At 30.9% G+C, this 16275-nt stretch overlaps 1 protein-coding gene across 4 annotated transcripts in view; it reads left to right on the plus strand.

Moving 5' to 3' along the window:
- Nucleotides 1–16275, plus strand: part of LOC145292167 (anoctamin-7-like) — a 284614-nt gene that overhangs the window by 254493 nt on the left and 13846 nt on the right. For all 4 annotated transcript variants that reach the window (XM_080138379.1, XM_080138368.1, XM_080138400.1 and 1 more), the window contains 4 exons: nucleotides 2698–2809; nucleotides 4275–4329; nucleotides 10384–10481; nucleotides 14690–14814. In XM_080138379.1, the coding sequence (XP_079994505.1) occupies nucleotides 2698–2809; nucleotides 4275–4329; nucleotides 10384–10481; nucleotides 14690–14814 (390 nt within the window). The remainder of the gene's footprint in view (nucleotides 1–2697; nucleotides 2810–4274; nucleotides 4330–10383; nucleotides 10482–14689; nucleotides 14815–16275) is intronic.

Below are 16275 nucleotides of genomic sequence, written 5' to 3' on the forward strand. Positions count from 1 at the left end.
TGGGGCGCTTCTCGGTGAAAGAACAGGGGACAATAACCCGTACCTTTTGTGAAATTCTTCGGAAATGGATATAAATTCCCTAAATATGCGCAATATTACATTATTGATGTCGTACACCCTGGAAACAATTGACTTTTTTGGGGTTAATAGATTGTTGTCGGCCATAAAGCAGTGTTGATGTGGACAAAGCATGGTATTGCAAACCAGTAATAGTAGTAGTGACGGATTCTGCTGGAGGTTCCATTTAAATTATTAAATTGTTGTTGACCCTTCAATGTTGCTTTACTTCGAAAAATGTTTCATTTAAATCATCAATTTGTTCGAAAAAATATTTTTAATTTTATTTTATAAAAATCTAACGTTTCTTTAATTGAAAAATTGTTTTATTAAAATTATATTTTCTTTCAATAAATAGTTTTACAATTATATATTGATACATTTTTATACAATAAATGTTTTGGTTTTCAAATATTTTTGTGTTCAGAAAAAATCTTGTTTGTTATCTATTTGCCATGTTATTTGACCAAGAAGAAATTAACAATAACGCCGTCCCTGTAATGCAGAAGTGTCTATGTATTCGTTGTACCTATTTACAATGCCTCCCCACAGGACGAGTTAGACACCAGGGTCGTTTTTTAACGTGGAGAGAAAAGGTACAAAAATAAAAATTTTCTCAGTCGTGAAGGGCTGCTCCTCCACCAAAAGAGAACAAGAAATGGAAGTGCAGCATCTGAAGAACAGATACTACACTTTGATCTTCTTACACAGATTTTTCAATAAATGTTTTTACAATTATATATTGATACATTTTTATACAATAAATGTTTTGGTTTTCAAATATTTTTGTGGTCGGAAAAAAATTCTTTGTTACTTATTTGCCATGTTATTTGACCAAGAATAAATTGCAGTTATCGCCCCACCCCCAAAAGATGGCCGCCGTCCGTATACTGCAGAAGTGCCGAAAAAAGATAGGATAAAAAAAAACAAGGTATAGGGATTGAGAATCTTATTGCAAGATCTAAATTTAACGACAGAAAATATGCCGATCTTGCACTCCGTGACCGTTGTCAAATGGCTGTGTCATCCTTATCAGGGAGTGTGAATTTCACACCTTTGGTGGCATATCTTTATCTCTCTGTATATTTTCACCCTCTCTATTTCTCCTTTACACATCTATTCACTAGGTGTATCAGAATTTTTGTAGGAATTTTTGACACCCCTAACACGAAACTGCGAATAAAATATAAAAAACTATTTCTCTTTTAAAAGTGGGTTTTTTATTTTCTTTATGGATTATACTTCCAAAATAAACTATTAAAGTTGTTTTAAAAGTAATAGAAATATTTTTTTTATTTAAAAAAAAACAGTAATGAATTTCACGAACTCAATATTTTTCAATTTTTAAACTTTAAAAATCTATCAAAGTCTTTCTATTGATTCAATTTTTACGATATTTTCAGGGTCAATGTGAAATTTTATGGTCTTTCCAATAAACCGAATATAATATTTTAGACAAACGTTTTTTTTTATTCACGCCCCCCCCCATTTCCAAGTGTCTATTAAAAAGTAAATAATTAATTTACTCACCAAAGTGTTATATATCACAAATTAAAGAGATAAGGTCAATAAATAATATATTCAAATTTAAAACAAAAAAAGTAGTGTTTTTTAGAAATTTACCTGTAAAGTCCGAAGTTTAAAACCTTTAAAAAAAAAACCCACGTTGTTTTTTTGTTTTGTTTTTTGTTTTTTTTAATGAAACCTTGGTCCTTGCTCCTTTAATTTGAAAAATAATTAGGGCTTGAGTTACATTTTTCGAGGAGTTATAAGCTTAGAAAGACGGGGTGGAATTATTCACTACTTTTCATGAAATTTCCAACACACCTATCTATTCACGCTCTTCTTCTATTTTTACAAGTTCTTCAAGTCCTCTCTCTTTCTCTTTACTCTTTTTTTTTCATCCACGTCGACGACGAATTAAAAAAAAAAAAAAAAAAAACAAGACTCGGCAAAAAAAGAATCAAATTTAAATTTCATGTTTAGAAGATATAGTAATGATTAAATTTCATATTTTCTTTTTAACATCCATAATCCAATTTTGGGATTATGTCACAATAAATAAATTGGCATGGAACCAGGGAATCGATAATCATAAAACAATAGAAGACTTGTAAATAATGAACATAGCAAAAATATTTTCCCCTTTTCTTATGATTTTCATATGATTCGTTTTAAACCAATTTTACTGCTAATTACTTATAATAGTGATTCCAACATTTCGTTTTAACATACTGCTGCGTTTGACGTGATTGATATTGGTCATGTGCGTACATCTCTTACCTCAATCCAACAGACAGCAATTATTCTGGTGGGTATGATTGCACGAAATGCTGCTGTATGCCGTAACATCCATTTACTTATTTAATGCTTCTGGACCACACTCATAAAACATTCACGCATACACAATTACGCTGTTACACCTTTTCCCAATCAAATCAAGAATCAGTGTTCTTTGGAAAAGATCGTGTTTGTTTTCATTAATGAGAGATCAATAAATTAAATAAGAGAACGTAGTAATGATTAATGTATAGCGCATGAAGTTGTTGGAACAGATTTCTTTCACTTCAGATGAGAAATTAATTAATTGTTATTATTATTTATTTATTTTTTTTTTTATATTCGAACCTCTCTTTCCAGAAATGCATCGCACTCAGACAGAATTTGAAGATCAGCTCATTTTTAAAGTTTTCCTTTTCCAGTTCGTCAACTTTTATTCATCCATTTTTTACATTGGTTTCTTTAAAGGCAGGTGAGTATGCAACCGTTGCATCCGTTTTCCACGCACATAGACTTCTCACGACAATAGTTCTTGTCACATAAACACTTTCTTTTTCTTTTGGAAAAGAAAAAGATTACAAAATATTTTTTGTATTTTTTTTTATGTGAAAGCGAGTTTTTTTTTATATATATATATATACATGCGGTTTATGCAAAACTGCGAAACTTGAAGAGTTTGGCTAACATTGTGCATATGGCACACCGAAATAGTCAAAGGTCTGATTACTCCAAGCAATGATAAGATATGTTCCTAGTTTTATTGAATGTAGACTTAGCAATAACTCTAGTAACGAGAAGGTGTTTAAGAATTCAAGTAACATTTATAACACATCTGTAAAACTAGTAGATAGAAAAAAAGGAAAAAGTGTTGGTTAATGCCACCCTATAACCAACACTTTTTCTTTTCCAAAAGAAAAAAGTTTTTTTTTAGTTATATCTTTTGATGCTAAAGTAAGTTTTTGCATATTCATGCGGTTCGTGCAAAACTCTGGAACTTGAAGAGTTTGGCTAAATTTGTGTGTGTATGACACAGCGAAATGTCTTTTTTGACAAACATCTCCATCGATCTCAGCATGTTATGTGCCAGGAGAACTTTGTGGCTTTGTGGGGTAAAAATTGTCATTAATTAGGAAAAAGAAGGAAAATAGTAGTAAAAAAAATACACACATGAATTTAGCAGTTGAAAATTGCTAAGAAATAACGTCAGTATTATTTGGATTATTCAGACTATTATTCTGATCTTGAGTGTTTTTTTTTTCACAACGTTTCAGTCGATGTAAGTTCCGAACTTCTTCATGTGTATTTTGTCTGCAAAGATCAATGGCGTAATAACTAAAGTAGTTGGTAAAATTTAATTGTAGAGCAACATTCTTCCAGAGGTTGAATGTTTAATCTTCAGTGCAGACGACACTCAAAGTACAATTGACTTTTGCCCAGTTATTGCTGATAGAGCAAGACCCATGGATTGAATAAAAGGTTTCGTTTGAAATTCTTTGTAGATTCTCGAGTTCAACAGAAAGATTCTTCGAGTTCGACAAGATGTACCCAGAGAAGGTTGAAAGTTACATGGATCAATTATTAGTAACATGTATAAGCAAAAAAATAATAACAATACAAATTAAAATAGAAAAGAAACATCTTTTGGTTAACCATTACCAAATGCTAGAAATTAAATTTGGCAAGAACTTGATAAACTTTATCAAAAAATAGTTTCTCATAACTAATCATTAGCATAAAATATTCAATAAAAATTGCTTCAAACTGTCCTACAATTGCTGTGCAAACTTAGAAATGATAACCAAAGGTCACAATAACAAAATAATAAATAAAAGTAGTAAAAAAAATAATTTGACTAAAAGAAATATTTTCTTAATTTCTATTCGAAATCTTTTGGTGATTGTTTTTGTCTATAAATTCTCTTTTATTTTGCTTGTTAGGTTTGTTGGCTACCCAGGACATTATGAAAGATTCTTTGGACTAAGAAATGAAGAGGTGAGATATTTTATTTATTTGTACTATGTGGTTTTCAATAAAACATAAGGTTCTTTGTTAAATTCAATAAATTTTTCACATCTGAAACTATTCTCTATCTCTACAAATCTACGATAAGATCATGTATGGAGTACTGTTGTCATAATTAGATTGATGAATCTCTGTCCGATTTCAGGATTCTTGATAAGTTGCAGAAACGTATATGTAATTTGATTGGTATCACCTTTTCGTCTTCCCTGCAATCCCCCACTCTCTCTCTCTCTCACACACACACACACACACAGACGTGATTTTGGTAGTCTCTGTCTTTTCTACAAATACTATTATGGTATATGTTCTTCAGAATTGTCTGATCTGTTCCCTACGTCTTTTGTTCCAGCTTGTTTGACTTTTTGGTCTAGTGGTTGCCATTAATTCAGTTTTCACACCTCATTGTAATACGGCTTTTTATTCCAACAGCTTCTTTCCAAGAACTACAAGGTTGTGGAACTCTCTTCCTGCTGACTGTTTTCCTTTTACCTATAGTCTTGGTCTCTACAAGACTAAGATCAATAGTCATCTTCTGTTTTGTTAGTTCCTTACATCATGTGGCTCCATGCCTTGTCTGAAGCAATTTCCATAAAAAAAATACATAATTCAACATTAGACAAAAAGTTTAAATTGAAAAGTTCGATTTTATACACGTTAAAATGTTAGTGCAAACAATTGTTTTGTTACTGTCCGGTTCTACATAATCTATTCCGACTGACAAATTAAAATCGTCTTTGTGGAACATTATCTAGAACATTAGGAAGTTTCATCGAATGTTCTGCTTGCTTGACAGGCCGAGAGCAGCTTCAGAGAGTTTCCTATAACATCAAACTATTTATATATTATATTTGAAATAGTGTTTTATACCAATCAGAGATTCTCTAAAACTTTTCTACGATCACTACTCTTTGTAAAACCTGCAATAGAAATATTAGACAATTGAATAATCTGTGAATATATCAAGAAAATCATGATGTCTTGCTGGCTTGACAGGCCGAGAGCAGGTTCGAGTGTTCTCTTACAATATCATTTTTAAGTGTATTTTTCAATTGGGCCACGCCGGGTGGCCTGCTAGTATTATATATAATAGCATTTAAATCATGTTTCAAAATAAAAAGTCAGAAGACGTGAATTTTACATATATTTCAATGGGAAATCATCATAAATGCAAAATGTAACGTTTTTGTGTGTGTTTTTTTATTTTATTTTTTTTTTTATTAATAGTTTACACCAATTACGCTCTGATATGGAAATCACATTCAGTCAATATGCAGTTGGAAAGAATCCATTTTGTTGCAAACCCCACTCCGTTAGGGTCGGCGGAGCAGGTTACGTAACAATAAGAAGAATTTATTTTAAAAAAATATCCCTGGTGTTCGATGTATACATCGAACGGGAAAGAGAAATCCTTCTAAACTTGTAAAAATATGAAACAGACAGACGAAACACAAAAGAGGTGCTCATATAGCTAAGTCAACTCATGATGGTCTCTAGTATGGTATAACATTGATAGTCCCAGGTGTTTGAGGAAGTCTCATGCGATAAAACCAATCGTTTCACTCATCTCCACAGTGATCAAATCCGTCAGAAAAGATCGACATACTTTGATCGCTTGCCACATGTTTGGAATTTGTCACTGTTGACAAGAGGGCAAAAAATGGGGGCACAAATCACGTCTCATATTAGCGACATGCCGTTTGACAAGGGAAACACTGTCAGGTCATTTATCATCCCCTCTGTCGAGGCCAACCGGTTCAATGATGAACGAGAAGCCAATGCTGGTCTCTGGCATGACATGTCATTGCTAGACCTAAGTGGCTGAGGAAGTTTCACTTGATAAAACCAATTACTCCACTCATCTTTATTGGTTGGAACTCAAATTTGTTGAGAAGAGCAGTGTATTTTAATTGCATGTGATTCTTCTTCACTGTGAAACTGTCTCAATTATATATTTTTTGACTAGTTAACTATGAGGATTTTGTTTCAAATCATTGAATACCTGTTCATTTTCATTTTCGTACTTAGCTTACAAACGCGTACACATTATATCCAAAAATTCATAACAAAGTATTCTTAAAGACAAAATCCATCTGAAAAATATCTTTTGAATTTTTTTAATTTTGACCTAAGTAGCAGTTAAGCTGACATATGACACTTTGATTCTGATGAGCAAATTTGCATTTATTATTGTTGCATCATCTTATTGATACTATAATAATATACTTTACTGCAGTTTATTTTAAAAATTATATAGTTCCACAAGTATAGCCGGTAAAATGGAACGGAGTACTCAAAATAATCAAGGAAAACAACCAAGATTTTAATTAAATTTATAAACAGTCGTCACTTAACATTTTATTTCCTATTCTATATAAGTATAAAAGTCTGCAAACAAATAAAAATTTAAAACCAAAATAACTGCATTGTATCCTGGGCAACGCCTGGTAGGTAGAACTACTTATATTTTGATGAAATATAATTGAATGTACAAATTTGCCTAACTACACAATAATATCCCCTCCTCCTCTTAAAAACAACAAAACGGCTTTTTTTTTTTTTTTTTTTTTTATAAACTTTTCAGGCGGGCAACAATCCTCAACCGGTTTGTCCATTTGAAAAGATCGTATTAGGTTGAAATAAATTTATAATGAGAGTTAGCTACATTTTTGGTTGCTTTTTTTCATATTTCAACTTTATTATCACTCTACTTAAGATTTCCTACAGAAATTACTCTATCCCATACGGATATGCCAACAAAAGACTGATTCTACACACATTGGTTGAATTCAATAGGTTTTTTTTTAAGAGTAGGTTCCTATAAACACAGCAATAATCAAGTGTTTTAATTCCCACATTTCTGTGAACTTTAAATATTTCCATTTCATTTTATCAATATTTTTTCCGATTATCCTTTTCCATTTTAAGGAAACAAAAAAAGATTTGTCCAACTATTTTCTGAGGAATATATTTTTGTCTCTAATGAGTTGTTTAGTGGGCTTCCATTATTCAACGAAACACGTGTAAGACATACTCCATTAAAAATATGAATAAAATATTATGAATGATAATTAAATAGATCTTCTGGTTTTAAAATGTTAACTAACAATATATCCATCTATCTACTGTTATATAAAAGTCACTTTGTGTGAGTTCCTTCCTCATAGGTTCCAAAACGGCTGAGCTTATCTTTTGCAAATTTCACACAAAGCTAATTTATATGCCTGGCAGTGTTCTTAGATATGTTTTGTACAGAAATTCATCCGATAAGTATCGAAAATTGAAAAAATCCGATTTAAAAAATAGCTTTTCTCTCTTATAGTTAAAATAATAATAATTTCTACAGAGGAATATTTTGCATTACACTGGCAAAGGGAGATAATGCAATTTCAGCAAATCATTTATTTAAAAAAAAAAAGACAGATTTACTATAATAATAATTATTATTATAGTATAGTAGTAGAGTATACGATTACAGATCAAATAATCCTCTGTACAATCCCGGGTGTACCTCACCATTTTATTTAATAAGTTCAATTTACGATAAAAGAAGAGGTACCATTTAAAATCGCCGCAAATCATTTCTTCGTTTGTATATTTTAAAACTAAACATTAATCAGAAGTAACTTTTCCAGGGCATTCATCATCAAGCCCAAATATCAGCTGATGTGATATTGTAAAAAAACACAAATGGAATTTGATGAATGATATTATTTTTTTATATATATTTTTTAATTTTTTTTATTTATTATTATTATTTTATTTTTTTATTTTTATTTATCATTATTTTTTATTTTTTATTTTCATTTATTATTATTATTTTTTTGTTTTTATTTTTATTTATTATTATTTTTTTTTTATTTTTATTTTTATTTAATATTATTATTTTTTGTTTTTATTTTTATTTATAATTATTTTTTTATTTTATTTATTATTATTATTTTTTGTTTTTATTTATTTTTATTTATTATTATTTTTTGTTTTTTATTTTTATTTATTATTATTTTTTTTTTATTTATTATTGTTATTTTTTGTTTTTATTTTTATTTATTATTATTAATTTTTTGTTTTTATTTATTATTATTATTATTTTTTAATTTATTATTATTATTTTTATTTTTATTTTTATTTATCATTTTTTTTATTTATCATTATTATTTTTATTATTTATTATTATTATTTTTTGTTTTATTTTTATTTATTATTATTATTTTTTATTTATTTATTATTATTATTTGTTTATTTTTCATTTTTATTTATTATTATTATTATTTTTTTTTATTCATTATTATTTTTTATTTTTTATTTTTATTTATTATTATTATTTTTTTTATCTATTATTATAATTTTTATTTTTTATTATTATTATTTTTTGTTTATTTTTATTTATTATTATTATTTTTTTGTTTTTATTTTTATTTATTATTATTTTTTGTTTTATTTTTATTTATTATTATTATTATTATTTTGTTTTTATTTTTATTTATTATTATTATTATTTTTATTTTTATTTATTATTATTATTTTTTGTTTTTATTTTTATTTATTATTATTTTTTGTTTTATTTTTATTTATTATTATTATTTTTTTGTTTTTATTTTTATTTATTATTATTATTTTTTTGTTTTTATTTTTTATTTATTATTATTATTTTTTTGTTTTTTTGCAAATTAGTCCACTGCGCAAATTATTCCCTGTAATATATAATATTCAATAAAGGATTGATAATACATACGCGATCTGCATAAATTAAAATATCATGTTTAAGCATAGTGTACAACCGAGCAGCGCTAGTTATGTACAGCTAATATATATATATATATATATATATATATATATATATATATAAAAGGCACTATGTCTGTCTGTCTCCATATTTTCAAACTCTTTCTCTTCCAAAACTAAAAGTAGTAGACCTCAAATGATTGGATTTTTTATGGACCGTTCTTTTATGGGTCTTTAACCGGTTAAAATAGTTTTTAAGGGGTCAAAAAAAAAGGTAAAAATTGAAAAAAAATCGTTATAAATTTTGTACATTCATCTTAGTTTATTTTTAATCAGTTCATATGAGTGTCACGTTGGTACAGTGGTAACGTCACCAGCTTTGAATGCTACAGTTTTGCTTTCAGTTTTGATTCCAGCTGATGGCACCCAAATACTTTTTTTGATGTTTTTACTGTGAAAATCACAACTCTATAATAATATATACGAAAACTGGATAAGTTAAAATGTTATATCTAAGCGCATTTTACAACCGGGCAAAGTGGGCATCCCCCACCCCCATTAGTGTATATATATATATAATTTTATTATTGTAAGAATATAGGCATACACTATTATAAGGTAACATAGAATATTGAATATACATATATTTTTAGTGTTTAACAGTACTTGCCACAAGATAAAATGATAAGATTGAGATATTAAATTATTTATTCAAGCTAAAATTACAATGTAAGTTTCAACTGAACAAAAAACTTAGGCACAAGGCCAACTCAAAAGGGGGTGGTGAAATGGAGGCCGTTGGTCATCCTTGTCACGCCAGAACTAAACAAAAACATCCTCTTAGCTAGTATCTTCTTTCACCATAATACCGCATTCACTCTTTCATACTTGGTGACGTCCTACTTAGACAATGGTCTTTTGGGTAAAAAGGTAAAAAAAATATATGTATGGGAATGAAAAAATTTATGCCTAAAAGTCTATGTATTAATTAAATTATTTTTTTTGTGTGTCATTTTTCATAAATAGTAAACAGTCCCACTAGACTTTTATGTGACTTAAAACGAATAAAATATAATTTGTACAATTGTAAGTATTTGCTTTCGTACGTGTCTGGTGCTAACATTGGTGATTGTTTGACCCAACCAATTTCAGATTAAAACATTATTACGTACTTATGTGTCATGGAAAAATTAGTATAAGTTTTAAAAATTACAAAAAAAAAAGAAAAAAAAGAAAGAAAACACACTTCAATATCTTTAACATCATCCCATCTGACCTTTTTTTTTATCTTCATCTTTATAGTGCAGTAATGGAGGATGCTTAATGGAACTTGCTCAACAACTCGGCGTCATCATGATTGGAAAACAGATTATTAACAATGTTCAAGAAGTTGTTGTTCCGTGAGTTTTAAATTCTATTTCGGTACTTGTGTGTTTTAGATTTTGGCGACATTTCTTTTCTTATTTGTTTTTTTTTAAAGAAGAAGAATTCCACTTGGAATAAAGAGGAGACAATTCAAGAAGTTCTTAAAGTTTATAATTTTAAATTATTATTTTCATTATTACGAAAGTTAACTTTTGTAAGATTTAATTTTTTGGAAAAAATCATACATTTTTATGTAATGACAACTTGCATTCATTTCAGAATTTTCTTAAAGAGACATAACACTACAAAGACTGTACATTAAAAAGTTTTTTAAGTCATACATTTTCAAAATTTCGTTTTTTTTAAGTTATACATTTTCATAAAAATTTAAAAAATGCCTATCATAATTTATTTTGACATTCTAATTATTTCATAAAAGCAAAATCATTTTATTTTAATTTTAATACAGAGTGGAACAATAAAATTGTCGCCCTAAAAAAACAACACTACAGCTTTATTTTAAAACTTTTATTGAAAAACATCAATTCAGGTAACTTGATTATGTAATAGAGCTGACATTTATTCAATGTAGCCACCTTCAGCCTCAATCACCGCCGTGATACAGAACTGGGAGCATGCCTTTTCCACAAGCGCCGGCAAGAGCTTGACAAATACTCGTGGATGGTGACAATTAAGTTGGCTTTGATGTTGTAGGAGGTCATGTTAGTGATGTTCTCCACGTATGATCAAATGAAGTAGTCCAGATAGGGGGAGGAGGGTGGGCCAATGAGAGAAAGGTATAAAGTCGTAGCATTCCTTCTAAAGCTAAGCCTGCATCTCTTTGAACTTGTGGACCGGCACCAAGTTGCTTTCCCCCCCGCATGATTTTTACTTACCCCCTCTTTTTCCAGTAACAATGAAATGGAAAGCATAATAATATCATTTTCAATTATTTTAAGCAGTATAACTTTTCAGAAGATATATAACCTTTCGTATGCAATTAATTATAACTCTCCATGCGGGGTTGCAGAAATACTTGGTTTAGGATCTAGGTGCAGGGTTAACCCTCTCGGTGCTGATAGACCCGTAAATCTTCTCAGGTCATCTATTTAGGAGAAGGAAAATTCTGAAGCTAAACCTGTGCTACTGACCCCATACGTCTTGGCACTAAATAAAGGGAAGGGAGGCTTCTTCAGTCCTAGTCGACGACCTTCCTAGAGCTGGTGACTCAAACAAATTACCAGTTTGCAAACCTAAACTACTTAAGGAGTAGATAGGCTCTGCCTATCGCCCGGCTTTCATACTCCTTCATTGTCTATTAGCCAGATGCATTCCCATCCCCTAAAACTGGGCACTTTGGGGGAGCTTGAGTGCCATATATTCCAATGCCATTGTATTGGGTTGATTTTTGTCTGATGGGTTGAGGATACTGCTGTATTCTGACTGACAATAGAGGAGGCCTAACTTATTGGTAGCACTTAGAGCAGCTGCTCCACCATCACTTGTATAATATCGAGATGGTTGTAGTGCCATCTTGTGCATGGAAAGGGACCCTGCATCTATCTCCAGTAAGCTTTCCTGAGGCCACAATCTTGTAGATGAAGAGTGGGCTGATGGTCTACTTATGGTGCATGTTAGGTATTCTACACTTTGTCCAGTACCTCCCACCCTTAAACTGAAACTTTTAAATAAAATAAAATGAGAGTTCAATCAAAAATCACGATCAAATCAGACATAAACTCAAACAAAACCAATTTGTGTCCTCCTTTGAGGCTTGCATTCACGAATATCCGCAGGCTTAGAACGAATTTAGATGATGTTGAATCATTTCTCCTTGCAAACACCCCAGATATCTTGGTGCTAAGTGAAACTAACCTACACTCCTCTACCCTCTTTAACCACTTTAACATGCCTGGTTATCTCCCACTTTGCCGTAAGGACTCAGACAGACATATACATGGAGTTGGAGTCTATATTCGAAACACCCTCCCCTTGACAAGAGAATTAAAACTAGAATTAGACAACCAGGCCTTCATGTGCTCTAGATTTAACCTGTAATATAGTGTTAAATACTTATATTTTCTTTACCACTTTCCCTTGATCCAGGACTATACCCTAATCAACTAAGTCTCTAACAGCATAGATACAGCACTCTTCCTAGTATCAACTAGTGCACAAGTACATGAATTTGGTGACTTTAATGTCCACAACAGTAATTGGCCTGGTTTCTCTACTTACAAACATAAGGGGTAGCATAAAACATAGCTTCTCTATATCTCATTCTCTATCACAAACAGTTACGTTTCTGACACATTTCCCAGATCAGCAAGATCAACATGCCTCACTTCTAAATCTATTTCTGACCACAGTTCCCAATGACTGTAATGAATGCCCATAGGCCACTTGGCAATGCTGATTATGCGGTGATAATAGTAGAAATCACCCTAAACTCTCAACCTAAAACTGAAGACCCATTACTCAAAAACGACAAGGTATTATGCGAAGGCTTACTGGGAAGCCATCAGGGATCTCATCAGAGATACCTCATGGGGAAATATCTTTTCTTGCAAAACAGTGCATAAATGAGATCACTGAATGGTTTAAAGCAGCAATTGAAGCACATGTTCCCACACGGAAGTTCTATAGCAAACACCACTCTCCTCAATGGTTTACTTCTACTTGTGCAGCTGCCATTGCTCAAAGGCAGCATGCATATTGCAGATTTATCCAATATAAGTCCAGTACAAACAGACAAAAGTTTATAGAAGCTAGAAGTAATTGTAAGAAAGAAATAGAGACAGCTAAGAGAGAATACACCAAAACCAGCAAAAAACGCATTGAAGCTCAGAAATTAGAAACTTGTGATTTCTGGAAAATCTATAACAGTGTAGTAAATAATGGTCAATCAACAATTCCCCCACTATCAAACAATCATGAGGTTGTTTGCACGGCAATCGAGAAGACTAACATGCTTACCAGTCGGTTTGCCTCAAACTTTACATTGGACCCAGCAAACCACTCCCTCCCTGATTTTCCTTTGCAAACAAACACTACACTAGATGATCTGAAAATCATCCCTTCTCAAATGCATAATATCATAAAAAACCTAGACACCTCAAAAGCATGTGGACCCGATCCCATCCCGGCTGTACTAAAAAATTTTTAGAAATGATCTGCTGAGGTTGTCCCAGTCCTCTCAAATTTTTCAAGAAATGCCTTAACAAATCATGCTTTCCTGACTTCTGGAAAACTGCTTCTGTGGTACCAGTTTACAAAAATTCTGGTGAAAGAACTGACCCATTAAATTATCGCTTTATTATCCTCCTCCCACTTTTCACCAAAATATTTGTGTCCATAATTAACCAAGCTCTAGTCCGTCACCTTATAGCTGCTTAACTTCTGACTGACCAACAATATGGATTTTGGTAAGCCCATTCTACAGCAGATATCCTAACTTTAATCTCTGAATGTATATACCATACACTGGACAAAGCAGTGGAGGGTAGAGCGGTAGCCTTAGATATATCTAAGGCTTTTGACAGGGTATGGCATGATGGTCTTCTCAGGAAAATCAGATCATACAGTATCACTGGACGAATACTTAACATAATTAAATCTTTAAATAAGAGAAGAATCCAGGTTGTCCTCGATGGTCGTACATCTAAACAATATGATATAAATGCAGGTGTACCTCAGCCCTTGTGTCCCCTCGACGTAGATACCCCCGACAAACCCGACAAAAAGCAAAATTTCACTCCTACACACTAGAGATCCTCAGATACCAGAAAGCCTTCTACTCTAATAGTTTCTTCCCCAGAATTGCTAGACTTTAGAATTCACTTCCAAGTTCCTGACATGCAAAAATTCAAGTGTAATGTAAACAGTCATCTTGCTGCTAAACTCCCTACACATTGTCCCTGCAATTGTGTCCCAGATAGTAGCCCCTACATGAAAATGATGCTGTGTCTTGTTTGTGGTGAAAATGCAATAAAAAAAATAAATTTAAAATGCATTGAATCAAACGTTATGAAAAGAGTTAATCAAATTCTTAATCTTTTTTTTATAAAATGTATTTTTTAAATATATAAATTTAATCTTCGTTTTCCATAAATGGAGCTGCAGAAGTATTTACTTGGAATAAACGGTGTTAAACAGAATGTCAAGTTTCTACTTAGTTTGTAAATCGATGGAAACAAATGTTCTGATATTTACAAGTTATTTCTTTTTTGTTTTCTCTTTTCAGCAAATTAAAAGCTTACTGGCATCATTTCAAAGTCAAAATGAAGGAAGATAGCTTCAAAACTCAATTTGATAAAGATTTCTATTTAATTCAACATGGAGGATTATTTGAAGAATACTTAGAAATGGGTAAAAAAATTGTTTTTGTTTGTTTGTTTGTTTGTTTGTTTAAAAAAAAATGACTGCAGTTAAATGTTTTATTCTTTTGGGTGTACATCTTTCTTTCTCATTGGCTAGCGATGATAAAGTCCACGCATTTTTTACTATAGACAACAACATGAAAAAGTGATAAAAAAAAAAACAAGTACATTACAAATAAATGTTACCGTGACATTTAATGGGTGAGTTTTTACCAGTATTTTGTTTAGTTTTCTATTTTTGAGTGATTATCCAGACTCCAAAGATTAGAAAACTTGCGTGTCGGCCATTTTTTTTTGTCCTCACCTAACACTCGACATTACTTGTTTTTCAAACTGAATAAACGCTTTAAAATAAGTTAAAGCACTAAAAACCTATCCAGCTAGATAGAAGAGTAACCTATTTTATTTCTTATAACATTCACTTGTTATTTACAAGGTGCTTTCAATAAGTTTCCAAACTTTTTTTGTACAGGCGTTTAAAATTGCTGTAGACTCTTGAAATTTCGATATGTTATTGCTATATATCTTATGAAATGAATGACCAATTTTTATGATTTCATGTTCAAATGGACAGCTACAGCAGGAATTGGAATACACTCTACTAAAGCCTGATTGTCACAGCTGATGAATTTCAAAAATGCAATCTGGACGTGAGGACACTTTAGAAGAACGATATGCAATAAAATTGAGGAGATGAAAGAGGCTTTGACGAGGGCCAATGACATGCTCACATAAGAGGACTTTCATGAGGCCTTCCAAAAATTGTTGGAATGGTGCAACACAGGCATTGCAGCTGGAGAGGATTACTTCAAAGGAGACTAGAGTTTCATGTGCGTACTTTCAGTGAAAATGTCCATACGAAAAAAGTCTGGAAACTTATTGAATGCAGCTCATACTTGTTTTTTTCATTTTGTTATCTACAGTAAAAAATGTCCAAAATCCTTTTTTTAAACAACAACAACAATATCTATTTAGTTTTTCTTTTTTTTTTTTTTTAAGTTTACCAAACTCATTGTAATTTGATTGTGCAGATTGAAAACAAGCTTCTTTCATCTTAAGGGATGGGAATTTCTTCACAAATCTGATGCACAGTTTTTCATATCTCATATGAGATAATCATAGAATAAATAAGGTTATAGCTTAATTTCACAATAAAAACAATGTACTTCGATCCCCCCCCCTGTCATTTATTTCTTATGTGGGGATTAAGATATTGCTTCTGTTTAAGTCAGTAAGGAAAAATGGTTCTACTTTAACATTACTGCTACATGGCTTAAATAATTATTGGAAAAGATGAATCCAAATAAATTAGATTCGTAATAATAACATAGTGAAAAAAAAAAAAAAAAAGAAAGCTAGTCTGAATCAAATATTGATATGTTAGACAGGCTACTATTTGCGTTTAACTTTGAAAATCCAACAAGATAACTTTATGGAATAGATTAGAAAA

The sequence above is a fragment of the Euprymna scolopes genome, chromosome 2, assembly GCF_053919585.1.
Source record: "Euprymna scolopes isolate OS-2025 chromosome 2, ASM5391958v1, whole genome shotgun sequence".
NCBI classification, from domain to species: Eukaryota; Metazoa; Mollusca; class Cephalopoda; order Sepiida; family Sepiolidae; genus Euprymna; species Euprymna scolopes.